The sequence below is a fragment of the Camelus ferus genome, chromosome 16, assembly GCF_009834535.1.
Source record: "Camelus ferus isolate YT-003-E chromosome 16, BCGSAC_Cfer_1.0, whole genome shotgun sequence".
NCBI lineage: Eukaryota > Metazoa > Chordata > Mammalia > Artiodactyla > Camelidae > Camelus > Camelus ferus.
The window spans coordinates 41,644,958-41,657,795 of record NC_045711.1 but is presented as its reverse complement, the minus strand read 5'-3'; the positions used below and the strand labels follow the sequence as shown (position 1 = coordinate 41,657,795).

The window sequence follows — 12,838 nt, the reverse complement described above, 5'->3', positions numbered from 1 at the left end:
TGGTAAGACTTAATGGGAAATGTTTCATTAACATTAATAATAAATTATTATTAAAGCAAACTGACATATACCCAGTGCTATCACAAATTACTATGTAAGTTGGTCACAGAAATAATTTACCTTTTTATTTAACAATTTCAAAGTACATACATTCTTCATGCTAGAAGTTGGCAAACTATGGCCCACAGGCCATGTGATCACTGACTGTTTTAATAACTAAAGTCTTATTAAGAGCAAAGCACTGATCACTCCCTTGCTTGTTGCCTACAGCTGCTTTTACGCTACAATAGCAGAGTTAAGTGTGACGGAGATCATATGGTCCACAGCGCCCAAAATATTTACTATCTGGTCCTTAACAACAACAAAAATTTGCTAACCCCTGAGCTACACTAAACAGAGTAACCATAAAAAAGCATTCTTCCACTGGGCACCAAAGAGTTTCTCCCAAGTTCTTTCAGTTTGGACACACTGGGGAATACACCCAATTATCAACAGGTTCAATCACTTAATGATGCATAAATCCACTTCAGTCCCCACACATGCATGCAAACACAGGTTATATTAACCTAAGAGATAGGTACGGGCAACAACGTGCCTAAGCTAGCAGTTAAAGAAACCCTTGTCAAAAAAGAGTGCCAGACCGAGACTGTGATGGGAAAAAGCAGTCTCCTCCAGGGATAAAGCAGGTTTCCAGACAACAGTGAGTCAAGGTCATATTCTAACTGTGGGAGGCTAACACATGAATTCAGGGATGCCAAAGAACTAGATCAAGTGAGAAATGGCGTACTTAGTTATCACTGCCAAGGAGAAAGGTTGTAACAAGCAGTGACTACAGAAAACCAAAAACAGAAACAGAGAAGAACACACAGCTAAGGAATTCCAGGAAGAATTACCTCTGAGAGTCGAAGCTTAGCTACATTTTAGAATCCATGGAGTTTTCCAGCCCGATGCCTTCACTGCTAATGTGTCTAGGTTTACCCCAGTTTCTGCTCATCTACTCCTTCCTCCACACACATGATCATTCTCCTGTCCCTCTTCCACATATCCCTTCACTTTCATACCTTTCAGTCAAAAACTAGCAAAGGGAAGTAAAAATAAATTTAAAAAATATAACTCACAAAAATTTGGTGCACCTTTAGTACTAGTGAGGACTGACCTAAATAAACCACACCACTTACGTACATAATTACAGTTCCTGTGACCCCAGCCTGTACTCATGACAGAAGCTCATGCTCCTTCAAGCACAAGCTCTGCATACAACAGACACTCCAAAGTGTGATGTGTAACAGCAGTTACAAGGAGAAGCACTAAAGCTAGAAATCAGTGCCTAAACCTCCCCAGGTTAGCAGGTTTTCCTTTTCCTTGTTTTTATTCTAGTAATTGCTCTTATATTTAAAAAACTTTTTTAAGTTGCCAAACATCTCAGCTGGTGAAGAATACCTCATTTATATTTGGAAGTATTTTATAATAAAGCTAACAAATAAAGATAATCAAGATTTTCTCTAGCCAAAATATATTCTAAGATGTTCACTTATAATTTGTTACTCTATATAGTTCTAAGAATGTATTACAATCTAATACAGATAAAATAGGTCTTACCTGTTTTTTGAAGCTATCATTCAATTCTTTCAATGCATCAAAAGAGGACCTTAACCTCTTGCTTTTTTTCTTTCCTTCTTTAAGAACTTCAGTTAAGTGCTCAACTTCTGCATCATGTTGCTAGGAGAGAAGAAATCTGATCTAAAAATTAGGTACAGATTCCATGTCACTAATGCTACTGAACATAAATTATTTAAAAGTTAGAACTCCTTGAATCACAAAGACTTTAATCAGTGTATTTAAGCATAACGACTAATATTGCAAACAATTTATAAAACTGTATAATCAAACTAATAACAAAGCATGAAATGCTTTTCTAAAATACTGATTAAAACATATTATACAAATTAATTAGAAATAAGGCTATTTTCTGCTTCTGCTCAGAAAAATTCATCACAGAAACTCACTGAAATTTCTATTTGACATCACGGAATGATGAAACAATGAAGGATTTCTGAACCTTTTTAAGAGACTAGTTAGTTATTCATAGCTTGCAGATTAAAATTTAAGGTTTAAATTATCCCTGGAGTAGAAGTATTCCATAGGTATAACCGATTTCTTCTCATAAATCAGCTAAAATTGTTTTACAGCTCAAAAAACTTAAATATGTAAGAAAATTTTCTAAGCTCCAAACTCTCCTTGATCAGTTTTATAAATGGCTGAAATCAATTTCCCTTATTTAAATGACAGCACATTTTAGACTTAAAGTATGAATACTTATATAATTTATTTCACCTTTTACTTTCAGATTTATTCATAATGTATTAAAACAAGCAAGTTTCCATAAGAAATCAAGAAGCTGAATTAATTTCCTTCTTCCAAGTAATCATATAGGCACCATTTAAATAAAACAGTTAACTTTATACTTAATATAAATAGGAGACAGACAAACTCAAAGAGGAAAAAAATCAAGACTAAAACTAGGATGGAGTGCTGAGAATCCAAGCATTCATTCTTTTGTCCTGTTTAAAAATCCAATCATGTGGGGAAAAAATCAGCTTTATGCAACCTTATTATTACATTAAATGACTCCTTAAATAACTTAAGATATGGGTCCAAATATTATAGTTATTTTAAAAATTAGATTAATATTCTCACCATACAAATTTTTCCACATTGAGAAAACATTAAAAACATATGACATAGGAGGAGGGTATAGCTCAGTGGTAAATTTTGTGCTTGGCATGCATGAAGTTGTGGGTTCAATCCCCAATACTCCATTAAAAAAATTAAAATTAAAAAACAAAACAAACCACATACAACATGGGTTCCATTTCCAGGAGGGCAGGATAAGCCCATGCACTTTACTCTTACTGATTACAACTAAGAAATCATACACAAAACACAAAAAGCAACTACCTTAGGAATGTCAAAGGGAAACAAAAGCAGGGTTGGAGACACGAGGGAAAACTTAGAGAAGCAACCCTCATGGGGCTGAAGTTCCCTGGGTTTTGCTTTCTTTTCTCTAGCAGGCTTGCGCAGGCAGGCCCCAGACACTGCTAAATGGAGAGAAACTCTGATTTTCAGGGCTGGGAATCCAGGAAGAGGGGCCCCCATGAGCCAAAGAATGTGCTCAAATCCTACTCAGCCCTCAGCTGGCAAAAGGGGCAGAGACAAAGGGCAGAGGCAGGAGCGCAGTTTAAAAACAGGTTCCCCCAACCCCCACACCATGCAGGTGAGTTAGAGACCCAGAGCATCACAGCAAAGGCTGAGAACCCTGAGGCTCAGGCTTCCCCCCAGCAGTGCCTACAGCACACACTCCAGACCAACACTACAGGCTTTGGAAACCCATCGAGAGGCACACGGCCCACATGGTGAGAAATGACTCCGCCCAAACCCAACTGGGCTCACTGCTTAAGAAATCAATAAAGACAACCAGCATTCTCCAGGGGATTACAAAAGGGTCCAGAATCTACACAACATAATACCCAAAAGGTCCCGAAGATTACCCAGAAGTCATGGAACATACAAAAACCAGAAAAATGTGACCAGGTTTCAAGGAAAATGCCAATCCTTGGCTGATCTAGAGTGGGATTTTGAACTGAATTCCATGAGGTAAATGCAAATGAATGCACATGGAAAGATACAAATTCTCATTAGAAAAAATAAAAGTAATTTTGGAAGTTGCAGAACTTTAAAATAACAAACTGTAAAATTCTCTAAATGAGCTCAACAGCAACATGGAACTGAAAGGGGAAACTGTGATCACACTGTCGACTCTGAAGGACACACCAGAAATGGACAATGAGACCAACAGCAAAAGACCTAACACAAGACACCAGAGACCCAGAAGGGGAGGAGAAAGCAAGTGTCAGAGAAAAAGTATCTGACGGGGTATCAGTTGAACATGTCCCAGATTTGGTGAAAGACATAGTTTACTAGTTCAAGATTTTCAGTGAAGCCCAACAGGAGAAACTTAAAGAGCAGTATGCAGAGATATATCATGACTCCATCGCCACTGGAACCAGAGGTGAAATGGTTGTACTGATGTGACGGTCTTGGGGAGGCAGGACTACGGGCCAGGCCACAGGTGGGTGGTTGCTGGGAGCTGACAGTGGGAAAGGGATCACGACAAAGGGGTGCTGGAATTACTCTACTCTCTATCTTGACTATAGTGCTGATTACAAGACTGCATGCATTTTTCAAAACAAACAATGAATTCTACTCTATGTAAGTTATACACACAGTAACACATCACTTGATATGAAATAAAGAACGGTATCATACCACCCATGACATATTCTCCACAAAAATATTTAATCTGACTATAAACATTAAGAAACAATCAGGTAAATACAGAATACGACATAATCTACAAGACTGCTGGCCAAGAGTCTTCAAAGAAAAGCCTCACGAAAGGCAAAAATGGTAAAGCTGACTGCTCTAGATCCAAAGAAACCAAAGAGATTTGCATGAATTTTGCCTAGTTCCCTGATCAGAGAACAAAACAAAGCAGTAAAAGACAATTTGGAGACCAACTGGGAAAGTGAGTGTAGACTGTATATATTTATTAAGTTAAATTATTTAATTAGCACTCATTTCCTGTTTGGTAATGGTGTGGAGAACGTCCTCATTCCTAGGAGATGCACACTCCTAAGAGTAAGTATTCATGATAATGAGGAAAGACTTAGGGTGCCAGGTCTGGACTTTTGCAACTTACTTTCAAATGGTTCAGAAAAATGTATGCATGGGAGAGGGTAGGAGAGGGAAGGGGAAACAGCAGACGTGCGGGATACTAACAACTAGTGAGTCCAAACTGAGCAGAAAAGGGGAATCACTTAACTCTAAGGTCAAGACTATGTAGTTACCTCCTTTCTAATCTGCAATCTTGGAAGAACCTCTTCTCTGACACCTTTAATTTTACTCAAGACAGTTTCATCTCTGAAAAGCAGCTGTTCTCTTTCAACCAGAAGACATTCTTGCTTCTGAAGTTATTCAGCAAATTCCTGCTCTGCTGGGTCTTACACTGTATCATAAGGCCAGAGTTAAGTGTTAACACTCACAAAGTGCACACATCATCTTTTTACTTATCTTAATCAAGCAGTGTTCAGGACCACAAGAGTAATCGGTGAGACCAGGTTACAGTAACAGCTAGACTAATGCTGCAGGGAAACTCGCAAAGAAACTCTGTCCTACTGCAAAAAGACAGGATGCGACATGAGATCCACTAGTCTCTCCACACTTGCTTTGCTTGGTTCCGTCCACTCCAGAGATAAAACCACCAAGTCCATGCCCACTGCTTCCAGTGCTCAGCACTTTCTCCCAAGGTTCACACTCAAGTCCAAACTGCCTACTTACATCTCCAGCTGTGTGCTGTCCAGAAGCACAAAATAAACATGTCCAAAATTCAATTCAATTAGCCATCAGGGAATGCAAATCAAAACTATGAGACAGCACCCCATAACCACTAGGATGGCCAGAATAAAAAAGACAGACAGTAACAAATGTTGTTGAGGATGGGGAGAAACCAGAACCATCGTGTAGTGCTGGAGGGGATGTAAAATGGTGCAGTCATTTCAGAAAGCAGTCTGATAGCTCCTCAGAAAGTTAGACACACAGGGCTACCATATGACCCAGCAAATTCACTCCCACCAGTTTCATCCCAGGAAAGATGAAAGCATATGTCCACACAAAATTTATACACAAATGTTTACAGCAGCATTAGTCATAACAGCCAAAAAGTGGAAACAACCCAAATGGCCACCCACTGATGAATGGATAAAGTAAACGTGGTGTACCCTTATAATGGAACATTATTCAACAATAAAAAGAAAGTACGGATATATGCTGCAACATGGACGAACCTTGAAGACACCATGCTAAGTGACAGAAGCCGGTCACGTCACACTCATACGAAACATGCTTCATGTTTATACAAAAAGTCCAGACTAGGAAATCCACAGAGACAGAAAGTAGATCAGTGGTTGCCAGGGGCTGAGGCGAGTAAAGGGAGAAATGGGAGAGATACCTAACAGATAAGGGGGTTTCTTACTGGGATGATGAAAATATTCTAAATTGGCCATGGTGATGGCCAGCCTAACTCTTTAAATACACTAAAAATAGTTGAACTGCACACTTTAATAAAAATTAAAGAGGCCCTTCCAACATGTGATGACACAGCAAAAAGATGTCTGTCTATGAAGCAGGAAGTTGGCTCTCATCAGATACTGACTCCGCCGGAGCCCTAACCTTGGACATCCTAGCCCCAGAACTATGCGATGTGTGCACTGTCTCCTGCAGGGCCTGGCAGGCCACCGTGAAGGTACACTACCTCCTCTCTTTTCCTGAGATGGCTCAAGATTCAGTAGGCCCTTCTTCTGATTATCAGTTTTGGATGCAGAAGCTTTCTGTATAATAGGACCAGTCTCCACTTGAAAACCCAGCAAGACACCTGCCCTCACTCGCCTCATTTTCAACAGTTCCTAAGACAGATGTATGATGCCTTCTTGATGTATGAACTTGGTGGAATCTTTTTATCTTCGCATATGACGAAAGCCAAAGAATTCTAATACGGTGCTTATGTTGCTTGATTAACAAAGAACCACAGAATTCTGGAGAACTGACATTTAACTCCTGGACACGGGGTTGTTACCTCATATACTTTCAACATTCAGCTGGTCTTCTTACTCAAGGTCTTTGGGTATAAACCTTCAGATTACTATCCTGGTTTGTTTAAAAATATGGTTTTATCATTAGTGTCCGAACTGAGAGAGAATCACCTTTGTGGATTCAACATTCAAAAGCAGAAAATGCAAACTACAACCTCACTGAGACACCCATCAGATCATGGGGAAAAGAGAACTCCAGGATGCCACTGATGGGAACATCGGTAACAGGCACAACCTCTCTGGAGGACACTGTGGCGGCACGTGCTACTGCCCCTCCTTACAGGTTAGGGAGACTTACAAAGAGTGTCTGTAAAGGGTACACTCCATCTCACTGTATTTACCCAGAAATAAATAAAGCACTGATGGTTTATTTATAGGCTGGAATGCAATATGGCAATTAAAATTAACTAATCACTATGCTGTACACCAGAAACTAACACAACACTGTAAACCAACTATACTTCAAAAAAATAAAGAAAAACTAGATCTACATTTTCCATATACATAAATCTCAAAAACATAACACTGAAGCAAGGAAGTTGCAAAAAGATATTCACAATATGTCATTCATTATGAAAAATTTTAAAACACTCTCAACAATACATACATATGAAAACACAGAAGGGTTAAAACATGACAGAAAGGACCTACACCAACTTCAGGGGAGCCCTTAATCCTGAAAAGAGAGCAAACGGGATGGGAGAACGGTGCTTCAACTATAATTGAGAATTTTTATTTCTTTAAAAATATCAAAGAGAAATATTAATATTAGTATTGTAAAATATAGGCAATGAGCATACAGTTGATGTTGTAACTCTGTTTTTCTATGTCATAAGTATTTTATAAATTGAACTTTTAAAAACTAAAATAGTGTTACCTAGTAAAATAAATTAAAAGAAGACATTCATAACAAAGGCATTACTTTCTGCAAAAAAAAAAGTTAGCGTTGTGAATTTTTAAAAAAAAAACAGACTTGATTAATCCTCTCCTCTTCCAGTTTTGTCCCTACCTCAGCAAAAAACAGCCCATTCCCAACAGCCAAAAACTGGCCTGCATTTCCCCCTTAACTGAAACCCTACTGCACATCTCCCATGTTAAAACAACCTCCAAGACCTACTAATCCCATCTCTTAACTACCCACTTTCTCCCTCAGGGCACCATAAGACAACAGCTTCACTTCACACCCTAATTGCTCTCCAGACCTCAACTACTGCCCACGGCTTTAAATATCCACATATGAATGATGCCCAAACTTAGACACAGGATCTATTTTCTGATTGCCAGGCTGATACAACTACTTTCACTGTATCTCCATCTAACTCTCAAACCTAATACATTCCAGATGAAAATCTCCATCTTTCTCCCTAAATCCACTCTTTCTCCAAGTGGTACAAACTAGAAATGTGGGAAATCAGCCTAGACACCTTACTCTCTCTGTACCACACACAATACATTATGCCAAGTCCAAAGTAAATCTCCAGTCTACTCACTTCTATTTCTCTGCCACCACTCCAGTCCACGTGATCTCTCACCTGGACTCCTGCAGTAGACTATCCTGACTGGGCTACCAACTTCCACACCTGTCCCCTCCAATCCATTTATCTCAGCTCACATTTATTCAAGCAACTCCTCAGAGTTACCCACTATATTTCCCTTGAATGAGTATGTTACCAGGCCTCAGGGGCTTCCCATACTAGAATGTCTGTCTACAATGTACCCTTTTCACTGGGCAAACCCTACCCATCCTTCAGCGTTTGACTTTAATGTTATTTTCTTAGAAATACCTTGCCCAATCTCTCAATCCACTCCAATCAGTTGTTTACATTATAACTGTATTATACACTTAAATTTATAAAACTGTATATGGGTACTTACAATTCACTTCTAATAAACTATTCATGGCAAAGATCATATATAATCTATTTACTTCTATATACACAGCACTTAGCATGAAAAAGCATATTAACTGCTGTTCAAATATTTGTTGAATGAATGAAATCATACAGCATAACAAGAATACATATATTTAACGGCAACTAACGCAAAAGAAGACACAAAGTAATTTTCAAAGTCAGGGTAAACTACAGATTAAATCAGATTAATCCACTGTACTTCATTTTTTTAAATTAAATATTTACATTTTATTGTGTTTGCCGAAGATGACAGATAAGTCCTTAGGACCCTTAATTCTTTCTTATCCTATAAAGCATTATCAAAGACATCTCCCTACTGCACTATTTTTCACTCTGGCACTCCTTTGCCTGAATTTTCGGTATCTTCTTTCCCCAGACAGGCTGATAAATTCACAATCTGATAAATCACTCTCTTCCAAAAATTTCTCACCTCCAATTCCTTGTACCTAGAATGTCCTCTCCACTCCTCTCCTCTTTCAGTTTTACCTCTGGGTCAAGCTACCAAGCAAGGTCTCTCCTTGAACTTTTCTCCAGTTATTTTAGGCCAAAATAATCTTCCAAAATGCTATGGTAATTATAACTGAATTTTTTAGACAAAATGAGTTATTGATTTTTAAAAATTGTATTTCATGTGTATAAAAATTTACTTTCAACTAGAAGACTTTCCAACAAAAATTGTTATTACATACACTTTTGCTTCCCTTTGTACTCCCTGGACACTTGATAAATACATGAATTACATCCTTAGAAAGAAACAAACAAAAAATCCCAAAGAAGATGAAGTTAAGTGGATAAAAACAGATAAAGGCACTGCTCTGAAATGAATTTTGACTAGCTGACAAGAGACCTTCTTACATATAGGTATTTGTAACAATGAATCTAGAATACCTACTTCAAAAAGCACATTTTACCAGCAAATTTTATTTCTTGAGCAAGGATGGAATAGGATGGGATGAAAATAAACATAAAACGCAAGACAGTCCAAAATCTCAGAAACACATCAACACATAAAAAACACCGTTTACACTTTCCTCTCAGCCACACATTTCCCTACTCCACAGGGAGTTACGATGCACTGTGCTTGCTCCCTTCCCACCTTGTCTGGGCATACTGATCTAAAATAATTAAAATGAAACACCTCATTCATATTTTCTAAATGTTCACTGCTTATAACATAAATATTTCAGAATTCTCAATTCAGCACTGAGTGCCCACCTGCAGTTTCTGATGGATTTGAACAGTTCATCGTGTATTTGGTTGATCTGATATGGAAGCACTCTGCCTGTTTGATGCTTTGGACGCCGGGGAAGGGACCCATTTCGCAGGAGAGTCACTTGTATCCCTACAACAGTCAGTCCAATTTCTTGAATTTGACACCAAATTAGTTGGCCAGGAAAGTGCTAACAAAATAAAATTAAATTAACAACTCCCTTAATTTAGTTTAAAATGTCCTCAGATGGAGTAATCTTCAGGAAGAATTATTTTAAATATAAATTGCAGTACTGTTTAAAAGTTTCAAGTATTATACGCAGAAAGAAAATGATATAGCGAAACTTTGGGTGAAGGTTACAGGAATTCTTTGTGTCTTTTTGCAGTGTCTCTGTAAATGTGAAATTATTTAAAAAATGAGTACATGACAACACTCGTGGATTAACACTCGTGGCCTCGGCCAAGAACTGGAAAGTTACCTACAAACCCCTGACGACATTCCCTTCTATTCCTTAAGCCAAATTAACCACTAACTCAAATACAGTGTTTATCATTGTTTTACTTCTTTTTAATTTTTACTATTTATGTTAAAAAAAGTTACTTGCCTGTTTTTAAACTTTATATAACGTCTGTAATTAAATAATCATATAATTATGATACGCTATAACCTCCTCTGTTAAATAATACATTCCTAATGACAGAATCAGGGACACAAATCCTCCTGGCTTCACCCGCTTGTGGTTTACACGTCAGCACAGATGCAGACGGGTATCGCTGTCTGCACAGATGCCACGCGGACTTGCACCTGGCTCCTGGCCCCCACGGTCAAGGGTTCCTCTGGGCTATGTGACTGTAGCCACACTGCAGCACCACAGGGTACAGGCATAGGTTCAACCATATTAGTGATGCCAAACTGGTTCCCAAAGTGCAGTGGAGGAGCGAGCTCCCCCTGCTTCATTACTCCACCAACACTGTACTGTCAGAACTCACACTCTGCTAATACCAAGCCATGGTTTTAACTTGCATTAGCCTCCAGCTAAGGGGCCCCAGCTTCAAGGACGGAGGTCTCCGACCATGCTCCCCATCTTGGACAGACCGAAGGAGCCAAAATAAAAAATATGAATTTTTTAAAAAGAACAAAGTTTCCCTTCACTCAGTTCAGTCCTTAAAGAGAAAGACACTTTCAGTGCTCTGCCCACCTCTCTGGATTCCCATCCCACCAATCCCTGGCCTGAATATTCCCTAGTTTTGTCAATGTTTAAACACATCCAACACTTTCTGTCATAGGTTATCCTTTATTTTCAATTGCCTTCAGAAGGAAAATCTCCCATGTGGCAAGAAGCACAAGTCCAGCAGAACTGCTCATGTTCCACATGTGCTGAGATGAATGACAACAAGGTGGACAGCAGGACGGGAGAGGTGTGTTGTGTGCAGAAGAGATGCCCCGAGGCTCCTAACGGGACAACCGGGTCCTGCAGCCAAAGCAGGGAGGGCACCACCCCTGGTTACCTCTTTCCCTGAAATCCTGACAAAATTAGGACACGCAGCCAGCTACAGAGAGCAACTGCTTGTTCAGGGCAGAGGAAGCCAGACCTCAAGGGGTCTGGACTATCTTCCTACAGTGTTTAAGGATTAACCACATCCCGCCACAACCTTATCACTTCCTAACAAATACTGACATGAAAGAGAACTGAAGAAATTACAAAAATATTCGGTTGATTATTAACTTATTTTGATGAGCTTTGAGAGTGTAAAAATTCTAACTCAGTTTATTTTTCCCTTTTCCTTTGGCTTAATGACAAGCACACTAACCATCTCATGGCTTACAAAAATCTTGAACACAGAAATACACAGAACCCAGAAATTCCCTGAGAACCGCGCTATTACTACAAGGCAAGCTTTATGTGCTCTACTTGACAAAATTACTATTTGAATGATTGTGGGAAGTAAGCAGAGGCGGTACCTTTAACTCTATTCTGAAGGTTAGGAACCTAAGGGCCAGAGATGTTAGGTGAACTTTTCCAAGCAACACTGAAAGTAGAAAGACTAAAACTCAGAATCCAGCCTTCTTTCTACCTCATAGCAATTTCCCGCCACTCCTCAAACGTTCAACACTTTATTTTTTCCCTTTATGTGTTTCAAACATTAAACACATCTGGATAATCAATTAAACACATTGGATAATCAACCACATCCGATGCAATGAAAGAAAGAGCGAGCACCTCTCTGCTAAAACATTGAGATACTTTCTGAGATACTTTCTGAGCGCGCGCCCTTCCTAGCGGAGCGCGGACACCTGGGGCCCGTCGCTCTACCTGGGGTGCGGGGAGGCCGCTTCTGATGCTCCCTCCGCGCGGTCCGACCGCCAACGCCCCGGCTGAAAAGAGAGTGACACGCCCCGTGACCGTGTGCTTCCCGACCCCAGCCCAGCCCAGCACAGCAGACCCCCTTCCAGAACAGCCATCCTCGTCCCCGCCCCGGCTGCCCAGACACGCGCTCCCGGTCCGCGGACCGAGGCGGACACCGAGAATCCACCGGGCTGCGCGCCCGCACCTTCAGGCATGACACCGACTCGGACTACCCGTTTTGGACGGAGACCAAGGCAGTTCTGTCCCGTACGTAAGTCTCCGCAGGGAACCCACTCACCGCACGCGCACCCACTCCCCGCAGGCGCATGCGCACGCGGCCGCCGCCCCCAGAGAGTCCGCCTCGCTCCCCCTCACTCTCACGCCCCGACTCGGCGACCCGCGAACCTGGCGTGGACCGACAGGCAAGGCAGGGCCTCACCTCGACGGGGCAGTCGCTCCCCAGTTCGTAGCGGCTTTTGAGGCGCTCCACCACCAAGTCCTGCCCAAGCAGCTTCACGACGCTGGGCTTCATAGCCGCGGCCGCCGTCTTCTCCCTGGCAACAGCGCTTTGACTCGCGGCGGGACGGGCGCAGCGGATCGCGTCACGACGCACACACGCCACGCTCCGCCCCGCCTCCGGTGCCGTCGTCTTGTTTGTGCT

General features: G+C 40.7%; 1 protein-coding gene across 1 annotated transcript in view; it reads right to left on the bottom strand.

The window, feature by feature from the left end:
- Positions 1-12,838, bottom strand: part of LOC102506054 (coiled-coil domain-containing protein 138-like) — a 29,532-nt gene extending 16,694 nt beyond the window's left edge. The window contains exons 1-2 of the mRNA XM_014559498.2: positions 12,617-12,838; positions 1,600-1,719 (exon numbers count right to left, since the gene is read on the bottom strand). Coding sequence (XP_014414984.1) covers positions 1,600-1,719; positions 12,617-12,709 — 213 coding nt within the window. The 5' untranslated portion in view covers positions 12,710-12,838. The remainder of the gene's footprint in view (positions 1-1,599; positions 1,720-12,616) is intronic.